The following is a 14,052-nucleotide window of genomic DNA, read 5'->3' as shown; positions in this document are numbered from 1 at the left end:
CACACAGGACGATTTCAAACAAATCAATATAATGCCCTAACATACAGAATGAATGAGGGAATGATTTACAGTAAAATTATGGAACTTCAACATGCAACTGCTCAGGGTATACTACTCCAGAGAAGACGAAAACCCTCACAAACGGCCAAAATGTTCCCTAGACTGCCTACCACCCCCCCGATCCCGGCCCCCTGGCCAGGTCCACCTGTGACTTGAAGGCCCTGCCCACTCACCTCTCGATCTGAGAGAGATACTTGGTCTGAAAGAGGCCCCGGGTCTTCAGCGGCTCAGAGATCTGCCCCCGGAAGAGGAAGCCCCTCTTGGCGAAGTCGATCAAGATGTTGCGGACAATCTCACCCAGGTACATACCGCTGATCATCTTCTCATACCTGCAACGAGAGGAGGGAGGCTGGGCATCTCCAGGAGGCCTCTGGTCTCGCAGTAACCATGGGCGCCTTCCTGTGCCTCACGGGCATCACCACCCCACGTACCCAGCCCTGTGCTCCCTGGCAGAGGCAAAGTGCAAGACCGAGAAGGACTGAGGAATCCCCAACCCTCCCAGGATCAGATGCAGTACCTACCACCGGCGCTGTTTCATCGCTGGATCATCCTCTTCCCCACCCGACTCCCTGCCTCTGCCTGGTGAAATCCCACTCAAGCTCCTAGCTCTCAGTTCAACCATCACTGCTCCAAGGGGTCTGTCCTCCCCACAGTTCACTTGCCTGTCTCAGCTTCCAGGCACCCTCGCTTCTCCCCAACACACACGGGTCCTCCGCCTCTTGGCATCCCTGCAGTGAAAGCCTCGAGGGGACACAGCGTGAGCTACCTTGCTCAGGTTTGTGTCCCAGGGCCTAGTACAACACAGGGCTGCTCTCAGTCAAGCGCTCAATACCTAACTGCAGAACTAGCAAGCAGCTTAAAGGGATAAGACAACATGGGGAATGTTTCCACTAGATTTTCGGAAGGTTTTGCCACAACCCAGGGTGCTCGTCAAGCACCCACAAAGTGACAAAGCCACACGGGCTGGAGGACCCAGGCAGCCATCACACCCCTGGGGCCACCTGTTCTTGGGGCTTTTAATTCCTGCCCTCTCCATGCGCAAGGGCCTCAAGAAATGACAAGGGATTTAACTGCTTCCATGCAAAAACCCCTTATCTCAGGGTCCCTAAGCTGGGAAGACTCCCCTGGAACCTGTATACTCCAGAAGATCTGGGGTGCTCCACAGGAAAAAAAAAAAAAACCCAAGAAATAGCACAATTTTCATCAATTCTCACCTAGTCTTTCTCATTCCACCAAGGAGATATCTCCTTGGTGTGGAACAGTTTGGTGCTGATATGGCTCTAACCCCTTCCAAGCCCTACAGATCTCCCTTTTAACAAAGAGGGTCTTCCTGTAGAGCGCTGGTGGGCACAGTAGGTAGGACTGAAATAATGCTCTTCTTCACTATATCCATTTTATGGTAACACTGGTTTTTCCGCCCTCATTAAACTCAAGAATACATGCTGATTTAAAGAAAAACATGCAACATAGGTGGTATTTGGAAAAGACATAAATCTTGAGGTTAGCTGGAGAATCACTTATGTTTGAGAGGTACTACCCCAGCTCTTCGTTCTGCTCCTGGGGACGTGACTTGACCACCTCATCTTGGCTGTGGCAGAGGATGGCCTGATCCCTGGGAACCTGAGACAAGAGATCATTTGTCTCTTTGCTGGGAAGGGGGACACTGCCATCTTGGGGAGGGTCCCTGAAACCCAAGCTGCAAAGCTCCAAATAGCCACTAGGTGTTGCTAGAGGTCTGCTCTGGGAAGGCTAAAGGGAGGCAGGCCTCAGCCTCACCCCTGACCTGGAGCTCCCCACTCCCATCACCACCCGCCCTGGCAACATCCTAACTTCCCTTGCCCATTAACAACTGCAAGTCAAGGGTGTTCTGCTTCCACTAACAAGGGAGCAGCCTGCTGACCAAGAGGTTTCTATTAGTCTATGGGGAGGAAACATAGAGCAACAGCAAGACCAGAATGTTCCAGAATAAACATGGTCACTGAGAGGACTGGTGTGACCACGGCCACCCTGTACCCAGAGGAGGCACCTGGACAGAACATCAACCTGGGCCATCTTGTACCACGTGCTGCTGCTACCCGTAAGTTCTCTGTTCTCCTTGGGCCAAAAGAAAAGGTCAGGAGTTAACCTGAGGGACCACAGTCTCCAGGCTCTGTGCAAAGCCCCCTCTCACTAGAAACTTCTTTCACTGTAACAGGCAGGGGACTTCCCTGGCAGTCCAGTGGTTAGGTAGGACTCCATGCTTTCACTGCAGGGGGCCCAGGTTCAATCCCTAGTCAGAGAACTAAGATCCCACACACTACATGACTCGGCCAAAAACTAAACAAACACAGGCAGAAACACAGCCACGTACCCCGCACCCCCGCCCGCCACCGTCCTGTCTCCTCTACCAGGTGGAATTACCTTTGCTTCCCAGAGTTTAGAGAAAACTCATCCACCAGTTTGTCATAGATTGTTCTGATATCATCCAGACACCCGTTGTCCCCAAAGGCACCCCACTCCATGTTGATACACATTTGTCCCTGGTTTCCTTCTAGCGTCTCGACGTTTTTCATTTCCTCCATGTAGCAGGCATTGCTCCCAGTCCCTGAAATACATAAAGTGGGGAATGAATGGCCCTGTCACCATGCTTAGTGGGGAGGGGGATTGCAACCAGGCCTGGCGCTCCACCGGGGCACGCTTCTGAGATGAACATTCACTTTCCCAATGTCTTCCAGGAAAATCTCAAACTATAATGGGAAAGTTAGAGTGAAAACTGCCCAGAGCATTTGATTAACTCACTTTATACCAAGGCACCAATACTAAGAGCCTCATATGTTCACCTGTACGAGCAGGGCTGCTGCTGCTGCTGCTGCTAAGTCACTTCAGTCATGTCCTACTCTGTCCGACCCCATAGACGGCACCCCACCAGGCTGCTCCGTCCATGGGATTTTCCAGGCAAGAGTACTGGAGTGGGGTGCCATTGCCTTCTCCACCAAGCAGGGCTATGCTTACTTTAATACAAGATGGTGTTAAAGCAAAGGGATGCATCTTAAAAGTGGTGGAGGTTTATGCAGCACTCAGATTTAAAGGGTATTTCTCCATCTCTCTTCCCCCACCCCCCCCAACACACTGGCCACAGATACACCACACACACACACACATATGTGTGTGTGTGTACATATATATATATATATATATATATATATATATATATATATATATATAAAAATGAGCTTCCCAGTGGGTAAAGAGCCTGCGTGCCAAAGCAGGAGATCAGTCAGGAAGATCCCCTGTAGGAGGGCATGGCAATCCACTCCAATATTCTTGCCCAGAGAATTCCTTGGGCAGAGAACCCTGGCAGGCAACAGTCCATGGGGTCACAAAGAGTAGGACACAACTGAAGCGACTTAGCACACATGCATATATAAAATACTATTACTACACGGAGGTGTTGTCTACTATCCAGCCACATATATCCATATATCTTTTATCAAACCTGGTCATGGACTCTGGCTGAATAAACTCTCCTGTGTGTTCTACAATGAGGCCTGTGGTTAGTTCACCGAAGGACAGTGTCCTGAGCATGTCCAGGGTGCATTTCTAAAGCAATGGTTCCTCACCATTTTGGTATCACAGATCTCTTTGAAATTCTGATGATTCTCCTGAGAAAGGAACTTCCCTGGTGGTCCAGGGGCTAAGATTCTGTGCTGCCAATGCAGGGGGCCGGGGTTAGATCCCTGGCCTGGGAACTGGTAGCACTAGTGGTAAAGAACCCTCCTGCCAGTGCAGGAGACGTAAAAGATGTGGGTTTGATCTCTGGGTCAGGAAGATCTCCTGGAGGAGGAAATGGCAACCCATTCCAGTATTCTTGCCTGGAGAATCCCATGGACAGAGGAGCCTGGCAAAGAGTCGGACACAACCGAATCAACTTAGCACACACACACTCCTGAGAAAAGGGCCATTTCCCCAGGTGTACCCACACACTGTATACACATAGTCTGACAAATGGCTTCCAGGGGGTCAGGAGCCTCTGATTTCCATCCGTGATCTCCCAGGACAGGGCTACTCAGAGTGTGGCCCCTTAAGGACTAGGGTTGGAACCCAAACTGTTTGCTGTTCTCATCCAGGAGGATTTAGGTACAGATGCTGGGAGGAAGTGTTCTAAAACTTTCATAACAGTTTTAATTGCCAGATATCAAACTTATGGTTGTTGGCTTTGTCTCGGTGAATGGATGGGAAATTTAAAAACCAACCAACCAACCAAGGAGTCCCTCACATAGATATTTTTCTATATACCTGAATCCCCTGAGGAGTTGTTAAGATGGATTTCCTGATTCAGGAGGTGAAGGGTGAGTCCCAAGACCTTGCATTTCTAATACGCTCTCAGATGATGCTGGTCCATGGACCACACGTGAGATTCACAAGGCCCTAGAGCACCATGGACCCACCCTGGGTGGGATGCACAGGTAGATGGATTTTCAACATCATTAAGGGACACAAAGACACCCCTACCAACTAGACAAGTGGGCTCAGGTTGTTTTATGACCTTTAAAGAAACTTAAGTAGAATTTGCAGATGCTTCTAACTGCATAACTATAAGCAGATAGGGTAGGGGGTCCCCGGAGAAAGACAAACAGGCATGATTTTCTTGACATTAGTGAAGCCATTTTGGCCTAATGCATTTTGTGATCTAAGTTTGGCCACAATTCTTGCTCTTCAACAAATCTCAGTAATAATGATCTTAAGGGACAAAAGAATAAACTATTATCAGGCAAGAGAAGTAATAATAGCAAAAATAATAAATCAGTTGTAAAGATTCCTAGTTCTGTTTCATGTTAAAGATTAGCCTGAAGAACTTTACTGAGCTGTTTTGCAGACTTTAAACCCCGCTCAGGCACTCAACTGCCAGATCGTCATGTATGGATGTGAGAGTTGGATCATAAAGAAAGCTGAGCGCCAAAGAATTAATGTGTTTGAACTGTGGTGTTGCAGAAGACTTTTGAGAGTCCCTGGGACTGCAGGAAGATCAAACCAGTCAATCCTAAAGGAAATCAGTCCTGAGTATTCATTGGAGGGACTGATGTTGAAGCTGAAGCTCCAGTACTTTGGCCACCTGATGCAAAGAACTGACTCATGCAAAGAACTGATCCTGATGCTGAGAAAGATTGAAGGCAGGAGGAGAAGGGGACAGCAAAGCATGAGATGGCTGGATGGCATCCCTGACTCGATAGACATGAGTTTGAGCAATCTCCGAGAGAGATAATGAAGGACAGGGAAGCCTGGTGTGCTGCAGTCCAAGGGGTCACAAAGAGTCGGACACGACTAAGCAACTGAACTGACTGAAGGGATGATGATGTTGACCTTTCTGACCCTTGTGACTTAAATCAAATGAAACCTGGACTGTCAACCTTTGCCCCAACTCTATACTGAATTCTCCTCCGACCAAGCCCAAGGTATTTCATGCATATGCAAGTACCCTTAGTACCAACACTGCTTTGGGAAAGATCCCCAATGTTCTCCTTCTGATCTTTGGTTTGGCTGTGTCTTTTGGCTCAATGCCCACCAAGAAGCCAGCCCAGTTTTGGTTTAATATCACTGGATTACTTTTGCTTTCTCAGTTCTCTTTCACCTAGAGTGTAAAATTGAGAGAAGAGGCCCAGAAATGGAAGGGGTACAAAAAAAAACAAAATATGCAAACCATACTTCTTGCTGGGCGAGTTCTGCGCTGAGATCAATTGATGGCAAAGAGTGACTTTGAAGGCAGCAGAACCCCTCCTACACCACCCCCACACCCCTGCCCCTACATCTGTGGGTCTGACTCAGTCAGGCCGGAAGCAGAGAAAGTGCTGAGTCACTCTAGCTTTGCATTTCACACCTAAGGCCATTCATAAGCGGAAAGGGGAAGGGACCAGGAGAAGAAAGCAAGCTTTGCAAAAGAAAGAAACAAAGCGCCCCAAACACAGGCCTCAACCAACATTCCCCTGGAGCTGCTCCTCAGTCTTTTAAATCTCCACTGAAGCCAAAAGTGGATTAATAAAGGAAAAGGTCTTCCTGGCACCAGGAAGGCAGCCTGCTGAGGCCTTCTCCCAATCGCCCAGGTCTACGCAGCAGGGTGTTAACCCTCTCTGCCCAGGGAGGTCTGCAGGTGTTGACTAAGAAACCAGGCCTTTTCTCAGCATTCCTGAGACTAGGAGCAGGATCAATTAAACAAATGGTTTTCTTGCAACCTAAATCAAGATGCTTCTGGAATTTTGTGCTCTCAAGGCCCAGACCCCTACTTGGATTATAAAGGAAAAGCCTGAAAAGCCAAAAGATAATCCTTCTGCCTATAACCAAGCAGGAACCTATGGGGCCTTCCCTGGACAGACCCTTCTCCCACACTGTCTGCTTTAGCTCCTCTCTGAAGTGCCTAGATAATACGTCCGAAGAACATTCCTGAGTTGTTTTACAGATGCCAAAACCCCCACCAAATGCAAGATACTAGCTTCTTGCTGACCTTGGGCACACAGCCCACAGGCCTGGTGGAGCCTAAGGACTGATAATATTAACCCCTGTGACACCACCCTGCTGTCTCACCATCAACCAGTCAGAGAATTGTGCATGAGCTGATCACATTCTGGGACTCCCTCCCTCACCTGGCCTTCTTTGGGACCCCATGAACTGTAGCCCACCAGGGTCCTCTGTCCATGGGATTCTCTAGGCAAGAATCCTGGAGTGGGTTGCCATGCCCTCCTTCAGAGGATCTTCCCAACCCAGGGATCAAACGCCAGTCTCCTGAAATGCAGGTGGGTTCTTTACCGTCTGAGCTACCAGGGAAGCCCTTTAAAACGGCTTTGCTGAAACCAACTGGGGAGTTCAGACTTTTTGAGCACTGACTGTCCTGGATTCCTTGTATGGTGCCTTACAATAAATGCTATACTTTTATCCTATGCTAATAAACTACCTCTTTTTCTATCAAAAAAAAAAAAAAGTGGTTTTTCCTTCACCATATCCCAGTGTCAGTAGATTGGCTTTACTGGGCGAGTGGACCCAGGTTTTGGCTCAGTACCATGCCTCCCTCTTCAGCAGCTGGTGGGCCACTGCTGCTGAAGGCCAAATGGCATCCAGACTGCTCTCTGGCCCTTCTCTACAGTCAGCAAAAGAGCAGGCTCTGCTTCCTTCCCAGCCACAGACCTGGCCCTGCAACACCTGCCCAAGTCCCTCCATACAAGCCCTCTTGAGTTGCCCTGCTGAGCAGGTCAGCTCCAGGCCCTCCCACCCTGTCCACTGGGCCCATGAGAGCTACCAGGAGCCTCACTCCCAGAGAGTTCAGTTTCTGACAATCTGCTCATGGTCAGTGCACAGCCTCATGGGGTGGGTGTTAGGAGGGGAAACCTCTGGGGAGCCCTGCAGCCTCAGTCCACAATGCAACTCTGGCGGTGTAAGGGGACAGTGCTGACAGATGTATGATGTCTCCCATCGAGCACTGAGATGCTGACTCAGGGCCCCACAAAACAGGAACGCCCAGCCTTTCCTGCCATGGAACAAGACCTTCCAGGACACCCACCTACGATGAGTCCAACCTCGCAGGTGGGCTCCTCATAAGCACAGGTCATCATGGTGCCCACCGTGTCGTTGACCACAGCCACCACGTCCAGGTCAAATTCCTTTGGAAAGAAAGAGACAAGTTTAGCTTTAGGGGAAGGACACGCACTGCCCGGCTTGAGGTCTGCAGGTTCATTCTGCTGCATGCCAGTCAGAAAGCCACTGGTGCGTCATCTGAAACTGTTTCCTTACCAGCCTGTGAAAGGTAACGAGATGCTCCTTCACTAAACATCTGCTATTAAAGGTGCATCTGAAGCCTGAATTCAGAAGAAAGGATGCATTCTACCCATTTCTGAGATGCCACTGAGCACTCCAGAGGCAGCCCAGAGGGCGCTGTGGGACGGAGAAAAGCCGAGGGATCATGGCCACGCAGCTCTCTGTCTCGGCAGGTTAAAAACGATAGCCTTCAGAGGGCGTGATGGAAATACCAAATTCATGTCTCAGAATCTGTCCAGGCAAGCAAGTACACAAAGGCACATACAAGCATATTTTCTCCGTGACTCAGGAGAGCCAGGAGAAACAACTGGAATGCAGATCAAAGGGGGCTATGGAAGGCCCTGCACAGGCAAACCCTGGAATCCTGTGCAGCCAAGAAAGCGAGTGAGGTTGGCCTGCATGTACTAACGTGAAAGACTCCTGGTTTCATATTAAGTGGAAAAAAAAACCAAGCAGCTGTAATATAGTAAATATGGAATGACTCCCATTTTTAAAATGTGTGTACATTTGTATACACATGGAGAGTACATTGGAAGAACACTAAAAGTTTGTGAAATGGGCAAAATGAGTCATCAGATTACTTTTCAATGAAACATTAACTGTCTAGCATATTCTTCTAGGAACAACCGGCTCCTCTTCGTGCCTATTCATTTCAGCCTTCCTAACTGCCTATGTATTTATCTGTTCTTCTGAACCAGAGAGACTTGAATGGATTTTTTTCTTTAACTTCTTACTGATTCCCTTATTAACTAAGGGGCTAATTTTTCACTTTACGTTTTGTCAATGTCCTCCAGCCAAAGCCCACACCCATAGACACGCACCCACAGTGGAGAAAGCTGGGCTTCCTGGCTGGTTGGCTGCAACGCAGGCAAACACATCCCATGGGGCGACTCAGAATGTGTTAGAAAGCACAAGTATGGGATTTGAGTCTGTGCTGGTGGTTTTAGGGAGGGTGCCAAGGAGTGGGGTTTGGCTCTGGACTGGGTGCAGTCAGGAGGCAGGGCCATCTCCGAGTGTGAGCCAAGTTCTGCTGTGATGACGGAGTGCTCCTTTCTCACCTGCTTCCATCCCTGTCGTGGGGGGCTGTGATGGTGGCTGTACCCCGCGACTGTGCCAGGCTGTGCCGCGCAGACAGGAGCTGCTTTTCCCTTTTTCAAGCTAGAGGAGAGCCATGATTGTACATTCCTTAAACTATCCCTTAGTAACATGAAACTGTTCTGATATTTTATTGCCATCATTTGGGGGGAATGTTAGTACTCTTGTCGCATACCTCTATATCGACTGAATTCTATACAAGTACAACCTTTTTTTTTTTTTTTTTTTTTTGGTCGTACAGAGTGGCTGGTAGGATCTTAGTTCCACAACCAGGTATCAAACCTGTGCCCCCTGCAGTGGAACTGTGGAGTCCTAACCACTGGGTCACCAGAGAATTCCCAACCAAGTACAGTTTTTATAATCTGAAGAAAGGAGCAGTTCAGTGGTTAAGACTGGCAGTTCAGTGGTTAAGACTCCGAGCTTCCAATGCAAGGGCCAAGGGTTCAATTCCTGCTTGGGGAAATAAGATTCCACATGCTATGTGGTACAGCCAAAAGATCAAAACATAACCTGAAAAAAGCAGTAAAGATTTTTAAAAACATCCTTTTAATAGTTACCTCTCTCCTTTTTATCGCCTCCCTCAGTAAGGTTGCTACATCATGCCCCACGCAGTCGGTTGCCTTAAAACCTTTGGTCCAGGTGATTAAGATACCCTGCAACAAGAAGGGCACCGCAGAGTCTTGTGTCATTAATCCTTCCAGGCAGAACACAAAATGCCACTCCCTCCTTCCAGAGTAAACACCTGCTAAGACAGTACAGTGAGATGACGCTGGAACATCTGAGGCACAAACGAGTAGAATATGAAGAGTCCTCCCAGGCCTGCCCCCTCTCACAGTTCTCACAGCAATCTGGTTTATAAGCGCCACTTCACAAATGGAGAATCTAAAGGAGATCAGCCCTGGGTGTTCTTTGGAAGGAATGATGCTAAAGCTGAAACTCCAGTACTTTGGCCACATCATGAGAAGAGTTGACTCATTGGAAAAGACTCTGATGCTGGGAGGGATTGGGGGCAGGAGGAGAAGGGGACGACAAAGGATGAGATGGCTGGATGGCATCACCAACTCGATGGACATGAGTTTGGGTGAACTCCGGGAGATGGTGATGGACAGGGAGGCCTGGCATGCTGCGATTCATGGGGTTGCGAAGAGATGGACACGACTGAGCGACTGAACTGAACTGAAGCATAGTGAGTCAATGGTGCTGCCCATGGTATAACCAACTAGTTCCCCTAAAGGACAGTTTGCCAAAAACAGAAGTGGAGAAATGCAAACTTTCAGTAACTCTGTTACTACCTAAAGTCAACTTTAGGCTTGATTGGAGTTTATATACTTGCTAGCTATGTACTCACTATGATGACGGTACAAGTGAACTGCTTTTAAAAACCACCAGACCTTTAAAAAAATCACCCTTAAAAACTGCCCAAAACAAGTTTACATGGATCCACCTGTTGAGATCTCAAAGCCTTTAAGAGGGAAAAAGCCCCGAGTCAGCACTGTGACTGGATTAACTGGCTTCCAGAGGCAGGTGGCCCAACCCAGCCTCTCAACTGCTGCCAATCATATGCTGCAAACCCTGGCCTAAGACCTATGTCATGTGATGCCAGCACCACGGCTTCCTCCCTGGCCATACCCCTACCGGGAAAAACAGGCACCCGCAACAACAGGATGGGGCCTGCCTGCATGACTCTCAACAGTCAGCTCCTTCCACACGGACTGTCCCCCTGCCCCACCAGGACCCCTACGCGTGGCGCTGGAGCTGCTGGTCTAAGGGCTGGGATGCTTCACTGACTGGGGGCTCCCTGAGGGCAGGAACTGCCTGCCCAGTGTTCTCAGTCCTCAGCAGGTGCTCAAGCCCTGACCTTGAACCCTGTGTCATTCCATTTACTGAATAAACATTTATTAAGCATCTTTTCTGCTAGCACACTGGGCTAGGGCCTGTGGGGAACACAGATCCTTGGCTCAAGAATCGAATGACATTGAAGAAAAGAAAGACACAGAAGAGCACTAAAAACTGGGTAAAAAGTGCTACAACCAGGCAACATGAGAAGAAACAGGGGACACTAAGGAGGGCGAGATTCTTTTTGCCTGGAGGCCCAGAAGGCTTCCCAGAAGAGGCACATGCTTTAAATAATAAAAGAAGAGTAGAGAAGGGTCTGAAGATGTTTTGGAGGGTGTGGCGTAAGAGCTGGGTCAACCCTCTGTGACAGCTAAACTGTCCAGAATCGAGGGGTGACAGAGAGTCTGGAGGAGGCTTCAAGAGCTGACCCACACTGGCCAACAGTCGGTCAGCACTGCCCGACATCTGGGGCCTGGAAAAAAAGAGACTCACCGCATCTAAGCTCGTCTGCTTGCAGGGAAACGAAAATGTGAAGCCCAGAGGCATTTTAGGGCCCTTGATGCCCATGTAGTCCAGGAAGTCAGAGATGCAGGAAACGATGTGGTCAAACAGCTTTAGAAGAAAAGAAGGGATTACTCATGCATCTCTGGTTTCACACCCTCAGTGCGTGCGCGCGCACACACACACACACACACACACACGACACAGGCAGAGCAAGGTGCCCTCCCTCGGATCTTCAGAGGGGCCTGAGCATCCGCAGCCCAGGCTGGCTGAATGTACCTTACACTTTTGGGCTGCACGGACCCAACTGCACTGCAGCGCATATCACATGGAGGCTCTGGGGCCCAGTAACGCCAGTGGCCACGTGTGTAAGGCACACGTGCCTTGGCGAGGGAAAAGCAACACTATCTTACCTCCTCCCCAGTGCCCTGCATGATTTCAATGGGAATGGCGTAGATCTTATTGTGCATTTCCACTGATCTCTTTTTCCCACTACGGATTTTCACCAGCAGGACGCGGAAATTCGTTCCTCCAAGATCCAGGGCCAAGAAGTCACCGTTCTCTGTTGTAGTCAAGAACATCGAGAAGGTCAAGAAGAGTGAATTTCATCTCCTGGCAGCCAGGAAGTCCAAGACTTCAAACTTTCAAGGGAGGAAACCCCTTATCAAACACAGGAGAGAAACTGTTTAGTCTTTTCTCAGCATACAGCCCAGGCTCAGAGAGGTGGGCACAAACTCATGACCACCACAGTCTCCAAGTCACACCAGAAGACAAAAGGCCCCATGGATGAACCAACAGGACCAGCAAGGTCACAGTACAGCTTGGCTGCTGAGCTCCAATGTGCCTGGATGTAAAACTCCCCAGGCCTCTGCGGGCTTCTCACACTCTCCACCTAGGAAGGAGGCGCTGGGTGTTTATCCTTCCTCTGCCTTACTGTGTTTAGCAAAGGACTTAAAGCAATCTCAGGGCTTCAGAATCCACCCAGCTCTGTTCTTTAAACAATACTTTCTAATTCGGAGTCAGGGCTGTGGTTTTAAAGACAGCGCCTGCCTGGGAGTCCGGACCAGGGGAGGTCAGCTGCCTCGGGTCTCACATGCAGCAAGCAAGTCAGTGGTAAAAATGGAAGAGAGGGACTTCACTGGTGGTCCAGTGGTTAACACTTCACTTTCTAATGCAGGGGATGTGAGTTCGATCCCTGGTTGGGGAGCTAAGATTCCACATCCCTCATGGTCAAAAACACAAAACATAAAACAGAAGCAACATTGTAACAAATTCAGTAAAGACTTTAGAAATGGTCTACATAAAAAAAAAAAAAAAAATCTTTGAGAGGTTTCAGTGAGTTTCTAACTCTTGCCAAAATCATGCCACCCATCCCAGTGTCAATGTGTCCCCTGGAGAAGCCAACCTCCCAGCAGCCCCAGTAACTCGGCCGCTGGTATGAGAAGCAGGAGGCACGTGTGAACCCCCAGCTCAGGTCCTCACCAGTCCCATCAGGAGTGCTCCGGACGAAGGAGGGCAACATCTTGACCACAGCCTTGTCATGCGTCTGCTTGCCCAGCCCCAATTCCATCTCAGCCCGCATCCGCTTTTTCACCTCCAGCAGCATTTCCTTGGTGAGACTGAAGTGGGCCAGGGTCTCCTCTATCTGCCGGTGCTGCTCAGCCAGGCGGTAGGCCACGGCAGTCACCATGGCGGCCCCCTTGCCACTGCCGCTCTCGGAGAGGAGGAAACGCACATCGCAGTCGGGTACCAAGCGCCGCAGAGTCTTGTGGAAACGCCGAGAATACCTGGGGGGTGGGGCGCACAGTAGACAGACTGAGCCAGACTGTAGGCACCTCTAGGATCCCCTTCTTTTTCCACACTTTAATTCCATCTTCTATACTCACTTTCCTCGTTATTCAAGTCTACAACACATCCACTGTAGACAAGTTAGCAAACGCAGACAGGTAAAAAAGGAAAACTGAAATTACCCATAGTCACAGACAAAAAGAGGGGGCTCTCATTATTATACGAATATCGAGGGCCTTCTCTGGTGGTCTAATGGTTATGACTCCAAGTTTCCAGTGCAGGGGGCACAGGTTTGATCCCTGACCAGGGAATTAGGATCCCACATACCATGCAGCCAAAAAAAAATTGTATCGAGTACAGAAAATTCAGGGTTCAAAAATCTGTTGTCTACCATGACAAGGAGATAACACAGTACACTGGTTAAGAAAGAGCCCAGTGTTTAAAAGTCAGACCAGAAGTGACTTCCTTGGAGGTCCAGTGGTTAAGACTTGGCCTTCCAATGCAAGGGGTACAGGTTAGATCCCTTGTCAGGGAGCTAAGATTCCACATGCCTCAGGGCTAAAAAACCAAAACGTAAAACAGAAGCAGTGTTGGAACAACTTCAATAAAGACTTTAAAAATGGTCCACATAAAAAAATCTTAAAAAAAAAAAAGTCCCCACTTCCACACCAGGGGACCTGGGCCTATCACTTAATCCTGGAGTCAATGCAGATGGCAGCATCTGGCTGACAATGATGAGGAAGGAACTCAACTGAGTTCATCAAATGCTTCAATGAATAACTGGCGCTAAGCAGGGGCTCAATAAAGACTTGCTCTTGTTTTTCATCTTCACTTGGCCCTCTCCCTCAGTCCCCAAGAGCTGAGACATTTTTTAGTGGTTAAAAGAGGACTTTAGGACAGGACTCAGTAAGACACAGAATTTTCTCCAGGTTTGTGGTCTGTTGTAAGTATGGAAGGCTGCTTGCCAAAGGAAAATGGGAATCTAGAACCCCA

The 14,052-nt window shown here is 49.0% G+C and overlaps 1 protein-coding gene across 5 annotated transcripts in view; it reads right to left on the bottom strand.

Annotated features, from left to right (window-relative positions):
• The window catches only part of HK1 (hexokinase 1), a 99,698-nt gene that overhangs the window by 5,628 nt on the left and 80,018 nt on the right, over window positions 1–14,052 (bottom strand). For all 5 annotated transcript variants that reach the window (XM_055534866.1, XM_055534875.1, XM_055534862.1 and 2 more), the window contains 7 exons: window positions 12,754–13,058; window positions 11,685–11,833; window positions 11,263–11,382; window positions 9,492–9,587; window positions 7,586–7,685; window positions 2,461–2,644; window positions 234–389 (listed from right to left, as the gene is read on the bottom strand). In XM_055534866.1, coding sequence (XP_055390841.1) covers window positions 234–389; window positions 2,461–2,644; window positions 7,586–7,685; window positions 9,492–9,587; window positions 11,263–11,382; window positions 11,685–11,833; window positions 12,754–13,058 — 1,110 coding nt within the window. The remainder of the gene's footprint in view (window positions 1–233; window positions 390–2,460; window positions 2,645–7,585; window positions 7,686–9,491; window positions 9,588–11,262; window positions 11,383–11,684; window positions 11,834–12,753; window positions 13,059–14,052) is intronic.

Source organism: Bubalus kerabau, chromosome 1 (genome assembly GCF_029407905.1).
Source record: "Bubalus kerabau isolate K-KA32 ecotype Philippines breed swamp buffalo chromosome 1, PCC_UOA_SB_1v2, whole genome shotgun sequence".
In the NCBI taxonomy this organism is placed as follows: Eukaryota; Metazoa; Chordata; class Mammalia; order Artiodactyla; family Bovidae; genus Bubalus; species Bubalus kerabau.
The sequence above is the reverse complement of the archived record's forward strand: the minus strand, read 5'-3'. Positions and strand labels throughout refer to the sequence as shown.